Below are 12,417 nucleotides of genomic sequence, written 5' to 3' on the forward strand. Positions count from 1 at the left end.
AGCTGCTTAATGAGTTCCCTTTATAGCTACTCCAAAACACACTTTCAAAACAAAAGTTAGAAAGCTATATGATCCATTCTCAAGAAAGATCTGTTTCTGGGCAAAACCTATCCTGACCTCTTCGTTGAAGAAGAACAAAATAATGTAGCAACAAAAACACAAGTGGCTGCCAGAGGAAGAGAAAAAAAAATAAAAAAAGAGTTCCTGTAAGGGACTGGAACAATAAATCTCCTCTCTGCTGACCTCCCAAAGGGAGTACGTGTATTTCCTCCCGTTCTTTATCAGAACACCCAAAATAAGCAGGAATGGGCAGTGACTGCTCAGATTTAACGCACCTTTTCCATTTGCTACTAAGGCTCTGCCTGGCTCGGAGTGAGTTCTCCCTACCTGACTCTGGAGAGAGCAGCCACTGGGACTGGTCCACAGGCACCATGAAACTGCTACTAGGGCCCATTCTTTGTCTGCTTCTGTTCAGCCTTCGCTACATTGGAAACAAAGCAGGTACCCTTTTCTCTTATTCCTCTGGCTTTGTGGATCAGAAATGACAAGTAGGGGGCTCTTAGCATTAGTTTACTTTCAAGAAGCTCCCGCTGATACTTAGATGCAACAATTCATTTGCTGAGTTTGAGAGTGTGGGTGTTGACTAGGAGTGCATGGGGAAGGCTCCACGGAGAGGATGTTTGTTTTCACTGAAGGGAAAAATGGCTGCTAAGTGTGTTTGATGGCATCATAAAAGTACAATGACCTTTTTAGAGACTAGAAATCTGGAGAAAGAATGCTGGTTAAAAAATGTACTATTTCCCAGCATGCCTCTTCAAACATTAAGTCCACAAAATAGAGATTGTCATCTATGTATGAAAGGCTATAATTGGAAATATTGCGCTGCAGAGACTGGCCTAAATTTGTCCTGACTATTTTTCAGCTGATAGATTGAGAAGTTGGGTATAGCTATCCAAGGAAATGAATCTTAATACTTTAAGGGGGAGAGAGAAGAAAAGGGAAAGAATCATTTAATGAAGGTTTATGGACTTTTGCCCCAGAAATATGCAATATTTACTTACACACATACAATATTTAGCATAACATTTCAGGGAGTTCATAGACACAAAAACCATTTACACAGGTTAAGAAACTCAGGTAAAGGGCATATATATATCTACACTATCCTGACTATATCAATGACAGTTTCAAGAAAAGATTACACATTTAACTCCTAATTCTTTATGAGTGAGTTCATAATAAGCAATTAAATGTATTCAATATTTATTAGGCTCCTTTTTTTTTTATCAGGTACCTACCTAGCAGAGCAAGAATACAAAAATGAGTGAGACATAATCTTTGTCCAGGGCAATAAGTATACTATTGGGACAGATCAGCATGTAATTTTAATACGAGAAAGATTTAATAGGTGTTAAAACCAAAGCAAAGTCCCTGAGTGTTGCTAGTGCTAACCGAAAGGTTGGAAGTTCAAGGCCATTCAGAGGCAACTCAGAGAAAAGGCCTGGCAATCTAGTTTTGAAACCCCTATGGAGCACAGTTCTACTCTGAAGCACATGGGGTCGTCTCTAGTAGGAATCCACTCAACAGCAACTGGTTTTTTTAAGCCAAGGTACAAACTATCATAAAAGAAACTAGTTAGGGAAAAATATTATTCTGACGGTGAAGGTCTGCAGGGGAAAAAAACCTCTGTTCTAATTTTATTTTGCTTGTGTTCTTTTCCAAAGTTTGCTGGCTAGGAAATTCCTATTTCCAGTGATGATGTCAGGGAAAATAAGCACACTCCTCCCTGAACGACATTCATCAGTAATTCCTCAGCATCTACGTAGATTTAAGATCAGTTCCCAGACACTTCAAAATCACATACAGCTGCTGACAGTACATCTTGGTGTCTCCTGGATTAAGTTGCAGCAGTTATCAAGGCCATAAAATTTAATGTAGACAAGTTCCTAAGAATCAGATACTTAAAAAATAAAGAATATTTATGAAATATCACTGAAATCAATGCACTAGCTTGTAAGTAACTCTTCAGTATGCACAGGAAAAATGGACAGGGATCCCATTGCTATGAAAACACTGCTCACTAACATGTGTCGGGTCAGTACAAATTCTGAAAGTCTGAGGTAGGCTGCTCCTCAGTCCAGCTCTGCAGGCATCAGTGAGTACACCACTTTCTGGCATTGTTAAACTCTAAATGGATAACACGTCCTCTGAAAGCAAGAAAGGATCAATAGAAGCAGCCTGCAAAACTTGTCCATAAGGAAAACGTGAAGGCGAAGAACAGCCCGGAGATGACCAGGCAAATTTTTCCATTAGGGTCATTTTGGGAAAATACCAGCCTGTTGTAGCTCACTGGTAATGATCCCTACCTTTCTGTTAACAGTGTCTGCTTTCTAATGAGTTATTAAGCCACAGAAGATAACTTCCCATTTGAGCAGAGACAACTGTAACATAATAAGTCAATCTCTCCTAACAAGCCTGTTTGTTAAAGTAAGGGAAGTATCTGCAAAAACTACCTGATTTATCTTAGTAAAAGAAACAATTGCTCAGGAACAGAAATTGACCATCTGAGTGGTGCCTAGAAGGAATTGGAAGAGATTTTTCCATCCACATATATGATTTTGTTGCACCTGGCTCCGCCTGTTTTGTTTTCCTTCCAAGACTGGGCACAGGAAATGAAGCATTTCCTAAACTGATTTATTAAGTTCTTCCCCTAAACCCCCGCACCACACCCCTTACTGGAAACACATTGATTTCACAGTTTAACATGTTCCCCAAACTCAGAAGGCTAACATATTTCATCGGCAGAGTTGATTACTGGGGATGAGGAGGGAGGTGTTTCATCCACATTAAATTCATAAGTTGTCAAGCAGATCCATGCTTCTTTTTGCATAACAACTCATCTCTAAATAATGATCTTTTAGAAAAATTGACTATTTTCCTTTTCTTTCTGACATTTTTGTCAGTCTCAGGTTTAAATAAATATAGTATAATCCTCTGTGCTCTTTCTGAAAATAAAGGAAATCTGTCCACATGGCAGTGAGTGTCTTTCTATTACTTGGTAAAAAAAAATTACTTGGTAGGCGGTATAATATTTTACAATCTCAAATTTGGAAAACTCTTCTATTGAAATATGTATGGGAGATTCCAAAAAAAGGAACCATCATTCTTTTCTAAAGTTTTCTAAATTGTATTTAAAACTGAACAGACCCCTACAGTGTTTTCCTCTGGCTTTTAAGTTTAGATAGATGGATTTTGAGAGAAGTTAGATTAAAGAGGTATTTAAAATTTGCTTTTTGAACTTTACACAAGTTTAAGAAAGATTAAAATATTTTAGGCATTTGCAGGCAGGCACAAACCCTATTGTATTGGTATCTGAAGAAGAATTTAATTGCTTGGAGGAATTCATGCATTAGTAATTGAACATTCAATTTCACGAAAAAAAAATGATTGAATACACTATAGGGCAGACTATACTAAATGCTGTAGGTTTACAGAGATCGATAAGACTCAGCCTTGAGGTGGTGGCCGAGGAAGAACGAGCCAAGTAATTATAAGTTTGTTTATATCGTATACCCTTGGAAGGAAATAAAGTGTAAAATGTAGAATTCACAACTAGCTTCGTTTTGGGTGTGAGGACGTCAGAAAAGGCTTGGTATTCAGGGCCCAATGCATTTGTTTAGAATTCTTTCTTCACTATTCATTTTTAAATCATCTCTACCTAAAAGTAGAAGTCATCATTCTAGGATTTATATTTTCAGGAGATTCATAACATGAGTTTCACCAACAAATTCTCTGGCAATTTTATTTTGTTGATCGTAATTATTCAGATAAGATAAGTGAGACAAAAAAGATGAACATTTGAAGATTTCAAAAAGTTTTTAACTTACTGTTTAACTAGTTGCCCATCTTTTCCTTTTCTTTGGTGAAGTTAGATTTAAAAAAAAAAAAATTTTTTTTTTTGTTAGATTTTAAGCTCCAAGTAAATGTCCCAATTTGTGAATAGTTATCTAATGTAAATTACTTGTATGCTTTTTTTCTTAGTAATCACTTTTCAACTTCTTCATCTTTGAGAATAATTTAAGATGTGCACTTCTGGACATTGACTGTCAAAAAGGAATTTACTCTAAGTAATTTACTCTAAGTAAATGCTCCTGCTGCTGAACTCCTATAGGTCATTACAGTTCTACTGTATTAGGATAATAATCCTGGCTGGGTGTTAGAAGATGCATTTTTAGTTAGCTAACAAGATCTTTTTTGTACTGTTGCACACAATGGCAACATCAACACAGGATACAACAGTGGTGTCAATTCATTGAGAAGACACAGTCCCATTTCAGGCAACCATAAGAAAAGTAGTTCTCTAAACTTGAGTAGAGGTTTTATAACCTGTAGAATGATATAACAAGAGAGATCATCATAACTGGTCCCTAAAGAGAAGCAGTTACCATATGAGTATTGGACACCTCTTGTGCCACTCCCTACGTCCTCTCTGGCCCTATCTGCTCCAGCCATCACTGTGGCAACTAGCTAAGCACAGGTGTAACCTGATAGCACCTTGCATTACCTGAATGCATGTCTCTTGTTTTCTGTTTGGTGCTATTCTGATAACAACATGTGTTTCACCTGCAGAAACCCATCTGGCACTCTTGCATGCCTGAGTTAGAAGAGAAGGAGCATTATACAGGCAAACCCCGGGTTACAAACCTTCAGCTTACAGACAACTCATACTTGCCCTTTAATACTATGGAAATTTGCCCTCACTTTGAAACGATTGAACCAGCCCTACTCAAAACAAATTCTTCATTGCAATCGCCTTCAATTGCTGCATGTACAGCTTTTAAATCATTGAAAAGGCCTTTTCTTGCACTAAACCAAAACCCAAACCCATTGCCATTGAGTCAGTTCTGACTCATAGCAACATTTATAGGACAGAGTAGGACTGCTCCATAGGGTTCCCAAGGAGCCACTGGCTGGTGGATTCGAATGGACAACCTTTTGGTTAGCCGCTGAGCTCTTAACCACTGTGCCACCAGGACTCCTTTCTTGCACTAACCAAACCAACCCATTGCCATCGAGTCAATTCTGACTCATAGTGACCCCATAGGGTTTCTGAGGCTGTAAACCTCTACAGAAGTAGACTGCCATATCTTTCTCCCACAGAGCCGCTGGTGGTTTTGAACTGCCGAACTTTAGGTTAGCTGTAGATCATTTTAACCATTGCACCACCAAGGCTCCTTTCCTGCACTAAAGTAAGGCTAAATAAGAACCGTATGCACCTGTTTTGACTTACATACAATTTGACTTAAAGATGGAGTAGGAATAGATCTCATTCATAACCCTGGGGCTGCCTGTAATACCCTATGAGATAGTTTTGACCAAAGGGGGATGGAACTAGTGAATAATGCTCTGTCCCCCTATTCCTGTTCCAATTTCACTGTGTTCAATTCTTTACTCCTTTCCCTGAGATCGCTTCCCTTTATAAACAATCTGCACACAAACCCCTGCCTCAGGCTCTGCATTCCTGGAGGTATCCAAAATTTATTTATTTTGTTTTTGAGAGGAAAGTTTTGGTTTGGTCGATAATGTATATCTAGATATAGATTAGTTACAGTTTCTTTGAGATCCTAATTAATGATCACGAATTTTCTTCTTTTCTGAAAGATCTAAAAAGTTTTGATCAGTCTTTTGTAGAATAAGCTAAACAATATTTTATTGTTGAATAAGCTAGATATAATGTTCTAAGTGGGTCGTATTCTAAGACAGTCTTTTTTTTTATTTCATTGTGTTTTAGGTGAAAGTTTACAGCACAAATTGGTTTTTCATTCAAAAGATTTATACACAAATTGTTTTGTGGCATGAGTTGCAATCCTCGCAATGTGTCGGCGCTCTCTCCCTTTCGCTTTCCACCCTGTGTTCTCCATGTCTATTCATCAAGTTTTCCTGTAACTTCCTGTCTTCTCGTATTTGCTTTTGGGCAGGTGTTGCCCGTTTGGTCTTGTATACACGACTGAACTAATAATCACATTCCTCCTGAGTGTCACTGTTTGTTTTATACCTGTAATAGGACTGTCTAATCTTTGGCTGAAAGATTTAAAAAAAACTTTTTTTTTAATCTTTGGCTGAAAGGTGGACTTGGGGAGTGGCTTCAGTTCTGAGGAAGGTGTCTGGGGGGCCATAGTCTCCAATTATTGATTGATTGATTAGTGCCAGTTATATTGGGGTGAGATGGTATCATTTTCATTTAATGCTAGGATTTTTTTTTTCATTCCCTCTTTATGTCTTCTATTACCCAGTTGTTTTTAATCAAAATGCTATTTGGTTTCCATTTTTCCCCCAGGCCTTGCTCTTCCTGTTTATGACTTTTACTTTAATGACTTTGTGATCAGAGGAAATACTTTGTATTATTTCAATGTTTTGGATTTTATCAAGGGTTGTTTTGCTGCTTAAAATTTGGTCTGTTCTAGAGAGTGTTCCATGTGCATTGGAAAAGAATATATACTTTGCTGCTGTTGGGAGGAGTGTTCTGTATATGTCTATGAGGTCAAGTTGGTTGATTTTGGCCTTTAAATCTTCTATATCTATTTTGAGTTTCTTTCTAGATGTTCTGTCTTTTACCCAGAGTAGTGTGTTGAAGTCTCCTATTATTATTGTGGAAGTGTCGATTTCTCTTTTCGGTGCTGTTAGAGTTTGTTTCATGTATTTTGGAGCCTTGTCATTGGGTGTGTAGATATTTATCACGGTTATGTTCTCATGATTGATTGTCCCTTTAGTCATTATTTAATGTCCTTCCTTGTCTTTTATGGCTAATTTTGCCTTAAAGCCTATTTTATCTGAAATTAGTATTGCCACTCCTACCCTTTTTTTTGTTACTCTTTGCTTGATATACTTTTTTTCCATCCACTGATTTTTAATATATTTATTTCTTTGTGTCTAAAGAAAGTGTTCTCTTGTAGATTGTATATTGATGGGTCATGTATTTTTTTTTTTTTAACCTATCCTGCCACTCTCTGTCTCTTTATGGGTGCATTTAAGCCATTTACATTCAGTGTGATAATCTATAGGTATAAGTTTATTGCTGTCATATTTTTGCAGGTTTTTTTTTTTTTTTTTTGATGCTGTTTTCTTTGTTCCTGTTACTTCCCTGTGCTGAGTTCCTTTTTTTATGGATTTTCTTTTCTTTTGTTTTTAAAAATTTTGTGTTTATTGAGTCTTTATGTTTTTCTTCTTTTTTATTCTGATGAGTAGGTTTGTTAACTTACTTTCTGATTAACTTGAAATCTACCCCTATATTCCTAAGTTTGAACTAGTCTTTTATTGCTTGATATCACCTTGACTTCCTCTTCATTTGAAAGTTCTATACCTACACCATTTATTCTCCCTTTTATTGTTCTGACATTGTTGTCATTTACAGACTGAAGTCTTTGTTTCCCTTTTTAAGTTTTATTATTATTATTAATAAAGAACTCCAGTTTATTAAAATAACTGGAATTATTTTCTTAGGTGGGTATCTAGTCGATGCTTTCCTGTGTCCTAGACTCTGGTTGTTTCTGATGTTGTTGGTTCTCTAACTGAAGGGCTTCCTTTAATATTGCTTTTAAATTTGGTTTGGTTTTTACAAATTCCTTTAATTTCTGTTTATTTGGAAATATCCTAATTTTGCCTTTTTAATTTTTTTTTTTTTAATTCAGAGAGAGTTTTGCAGGGTATATTATTCTTGGTTGGCAGTTTTTATCTTTTGAGGTTTTATATATGTCATCCCATTGCCTTCTTGCCTGCATAGTTTCTGCCGAGTAATCAGAGTTTAGTCTTATTGTTTTCCTTTGTAAGTGATTTTCCTTCTCTCAAGCTGCTCTCAGAATTCTTTCTTTGTCTTTGGTTTTGGCAAGTGTGATTATGATATGTCTTGGTGACTTTCTTTTGGAATCTCTCCTACGTCAGGTTCGTTGAGCTTCTTGGGTGGTCAGCTTTTCATCTTTCTTGATATTTGGGAAGTTTTCTGTTCTTTGTTTCCTCTCCACCCCACCCTTTTCTGGAATACTGATCATGCACAAATTTTTGCTCTTAATTGTGTCCCACATAATTCTTAGATTTTCTTTATTCTTTTTTCTGATTTTTTCTCAAAGAGGCGTCCCTGGATTTGTCTTCAGTCTCATCAATCCTGTCTTCCATTGCTTCAAATTTGCTCCTAAGACCTTGTATTGAGTTGTCAATTTCTGAAATTTTGTTATTTATCTTTTGGATTTCTAGTTGCTGTTTTTGCATGATTTCTAATTATTTATTTATAAACAATAAATAAATAATTATTTATTTTGATGTTCTGTTCTTATATTATTTTCCTTAATTCTATTGTTTTGCCAGTGTTTTCCTTAATTTTGGCTATGTTTTCATTGGTTTTGTCTCTGTTTTCCTTGGCCTCTTTCCTAATCTCTTGGAAAGTCCTACATATTAATTTTTTTTTAATTCCATATCTGGTGGTAACACTCCCTTTTCTTCTACCAGAAAGTCATTTGATTCTTTATTTTGGTCACTTGTTTTAGCCACCTTGTCCTGTTTTTCTATGTTTTGATATTGTCTGCTGTCTCTGAGACATTAAGATATTATTTTCTTTATTCATTGTATGTTTGTTTCATCATGCTTCTTTATTTTGTTTTGATATGTCAGGGTAGGCAGTCTGGGTGTGCTTTGCTGCTTGCTTATCCTGGGCATGATAGCTCTCACCACCTTGTCCAGGTAGGCAGAGCAGTACCAGGCATGGTAAGCCAACTTGGCTGTACACTGGTTTGGTGATGTGGCTGAGGGCAGACTGAGTGGGTGCTGTCTGCCTTCTGATATTGGTCCAGGGGTGCGGGAGTGTTCACAGCCTCTTGTCCGATAGGTAGTGTTCTTGTATGGGGAATGATATTGGTTCACTTCCCTCCATTCAGCATCTGATTGAGTGGTGGGAGCAGCAGGGCAGAGAGTGGGCCTAGTGAGGCAGTGGTCTGAGTGGCATGGTGAAAGCCAGAAGGAAAGGAGTTTGTACTATGGGGCTATGTGGGGGTACAAAGAAAAGAAAAGAGATAGAAAGAAAAGTAAGTAAAAGGGCATAACTGCTGGTGGGGGGCAGGGAGGTCCTGGGGACCCATGGGAAGGGGGTAGTGGAGGTAGAAAGTGGTGGATAGGTGGCTTTCTAGCTGTAATGGTGTGGCATGGCTCAACAAGAAGGGTGGGGTGTAGCTTATGGGAGTAGGTGGAAGGGAAAGAAATATAAATAAATAAATTTAATTAAATAAAAATGGCATGGTGTAGGCTGACAGGTGGAGGTGGATGGGGGTGGGTGGGGGCAGGTGGGACCTAGGTCAACCGTGGGCTGATAGGTCTCTACCTGAGGTGGTTTGGAAAGGCTTAGTGGGAATGAGTAGAGGCGGCAAACAGGGCTAGGTGGGAGAGAGAAAGAAGATGTAGAAAGGGGAAAATAAAGAAAAAATGGTGCAGCAGGAGCCATTGGGTGGGGACAGGATGGACCCAGGGTGGCAGTGGGCCAGTGCCTCTCTGGCCAAGGCAGCATGGCATTGCCCAGCAGATATGGGTGGAGATAGCCTACAGGGCTGTATGGGAGGGAGAAAGAAGAGGAGGGAAAGGAAAAAATAAAAAATAAAGTGGCAAGGTGGGAGCCAGTAGTTGGGGGCATAGGGGGGACCTGGGCTGGCGGCAAACCAGTAGCTCTCTACCTGCAGTGGGCCTGACAGGAAGGGGTAGAGGTGATGTATGGGGCTAGGTGGGATGGAGAAAGAAAAAGAGTAAAGGGAAAAAAATGACATGGTGGGAACTAGTCGGTGGTGAGGTACCCAGGCTGGCAGTGGGCTGGTAGCTCCCTACCTGCAGAGGTGTATCATGGCCCAGGGGGAAGGGGTAAAGGTAGCATACTGGGTCAGGTGGGAGGGAGAAAGAAAAGGGAGTAACGGAGAAAAAAACAGCATGGAAGGAGCCAGTGGGTGGAAGCAGGGTGGACGTATGTTAGTCAGGCCAATGTCTCTCTAGCCAAGGCACAGCATCGTAGGCAGGAAGGGGTAGAGATGGGATATAGGGCTTGTGCCCTGACTTCTGTTGGGAGCTCCATGAAGTTGCCTCCCCATACTCCCTGTCTTGGGTCATTGATGGCTCTGCTCCAAGATGGCGATACTGTGCCATGTTAGTTAGTAGATGACCCCTACTCTGTATCTCCCCTTGTTCTCTGTTTTCCTTCAGTTTCTTCTTCCATATGATGTTTGATCTATTTCTTTATCCCTTCATTTGATGCTTAGGGTTCCAGGATTGACATTTATATCTGCTTTTATTTAGTTTTTCAGGTCTTTGCTGCAGAGGGATGACATGGTACACCTGTCTAAAGTGCTATGTTGACTCTGACCTCACTAAGAAAGTCGTTTGCCTGTTTGCATAGTGTCAGTAATGAATTATATTGTGAGATTAATAGTAAAAAATACCAATGTCATTGATTTTACTCTTAGTGTACTGCTCATCTGAAATGTGGGCTGCTTTTTAATGTGTTTAAACCAGTCACAGTCTGACCTAAACCTGTATTGGTTTTGTCTAAGATCAGAGGATGGAGTTTACAATTAACCCAAAGAAGTATTTTTGCAACATCCACTTATATGTACCATTTCTTGTGCCAGGCACTTTAAACACATTATTTCTATCACAGCACTTCAAGGCCAGCTTTTTTATTGTTACTAGGAAACAGAGGCTACTAAAGTGTTGTAAGGTTATTAAGGTGTTGTGGCTTAAAATCAAACCAAAGGCTGTTCTTCAAACCCTTCCCCTACAGCTTGCTACCTTCTAGTACAAAACAAATCCTCCCTTCCAATGTAGTGAAACTACAGTATGTTGAGCCTATTTTGACTGAATACAATAAGGGTAAAAGACAAAACACTTGCTACTTCTCACAGAACACCAGTACCTCTAAACCACCAACTAAGACCACAGTGCCATGGACAACTTCCTACTCAGTCATGGCAATCCTTTTAATATCCTGGATTCAATTAATTCTTAGGAGATGGGCTGGAAGGAGATGTACGCATTTGCCTACTTATCCATTGTTATGTTGGTGGAAGAAAAAAAGGAGGGGGAGGATTAGCTATAATATAAATAAATGTCAGTGCAGGCAATATGGAACTTAGAGGAGAAGAAAAAAGCAAAGAGGAAATAACTATGAGAGCTTTAATCACTTCATGTCACATTTATAATTCTTCTAGAGCCAGACTGTCTGGATTAAAATTCTAGCTCTGCTTCTTACTAGTTGTGTGAACTTGAGCAAGTTACTTAACCTTCAGCTTTCTCAGCTGTAAAATGGGGTGGAGTATAGTCTACCTCATAGGGATGCTGGGAGAATCACATGAGGTAATATGTAAATTCTATATAAATTTTCCTGCTTTTGAACCCATAGTCCTATAGTTTATTCTATCCTGTCCCTTAAACAGAATGATTTCTTTCCAAATTGATTCTAACCCAGGATTCGCTCTTACACATTTAAATAATAATAATGTTTATTCTCACAATGTAAAAAAGAAAAAAAAAACACATGAAAATTTTTTGTACTAGAATTGTCATAGAATAGTAGAAAGATAATTTCCCAACTTATATTTTTAATCACAGTATATACAGGTACAATTTGATCTGTATGCAGAATGGTGCATTACCTTGAATGCCTTTCAAATTTGTAAGTTATTTAATTCTCTTGTGTAAATTAATTATTCAAATCAATAAGCAAATTTATGATGGTATTTATTGAGAATTCTAATTTTTTAGTCTGAGGCTAGTTAACATTCTCCAATTTTACTACCTGTCACAAAGTTTTGAGCATTTCCTAATCAGGAGGGCAGAATAGGTTAGTGGAAGGAATGTTTAGCCTTACTGTAAGAAATGAGTTTGTGTCTGGCTTATGGGTATGCCGAAACTGACCAAGACACTAAATCGTTCTTAGACTCAGTTTCTTTTCCTAAAAATGAGAAAATAAATACTTGTTGATGTTTTACTGGCATTACACAAAAATAAGAAAACCTCTTTTAAGTGATGGATAAATCATAAATTACTATTAAAATATCAGTTAAAAATATACAAACTAATATTTAATGTATAGAATCCGTAGACAAATAGGTAGATATTTAATAAGTCTGAGAACTCTTCCTTACTCTCTGGGCCTTTTAATTGCCATTCCATCATTTCTCTTTGAGCCATAGTACCTTTACATATTTTTCATGGCCGCCTGCACCTCCAAATCACCATATATTAAAACAATGCTTGATTTATTAAAAATCACACATGAAAAACACACACAGCAAAACTATTTGTATCACACATTGAGGTTATTTTTAAGTGAAGTGGGAAAAGATATGCTTTTTTTTGTGGTATGAACTGTGAGGTTGCCCTCCTAGGGTGACG

General features: G+C 38.0%; 1 protein-coding gene across 1 annotated transcript in view; it reads left to right on the forward strand.

Moving 5' to 3' along the window:
- Positions 1 to 256: 256 nt before the first annotated feature.
- Positions 257 to 12,417, forward strand: part of EMCN (endomucin) — a 139,907-nt gene continuing 127,746 nt past the window's right edge. Inside the window, exon 1 of the mRNA XM_049885633.1 lies at positions 257 to 501. Within this exon, the coding sequence (XP_049741590.1) occupies positions 306 to 501 (196 nt within the window). The 5' untranslated portion in view covers positions 257 to 305. The remainder of the gene's footprint in view (positions 502 to 12,417) is intronic.

The sequence above is a fragment of the Elephas maximus genome, chromosome 5 (genome assembly GCF_024166365.1).
Source record: "Elephas maximus indicus isolate mEleMax1 chromosome 5, mEleMax1 primary haplotype, whole genome shotgun sequence".
NCBI lineage: Eukaryota > Metazoa > Chordata > Mammalia > Proboscidea > Elephantidae > Elephas > Elephas maximus.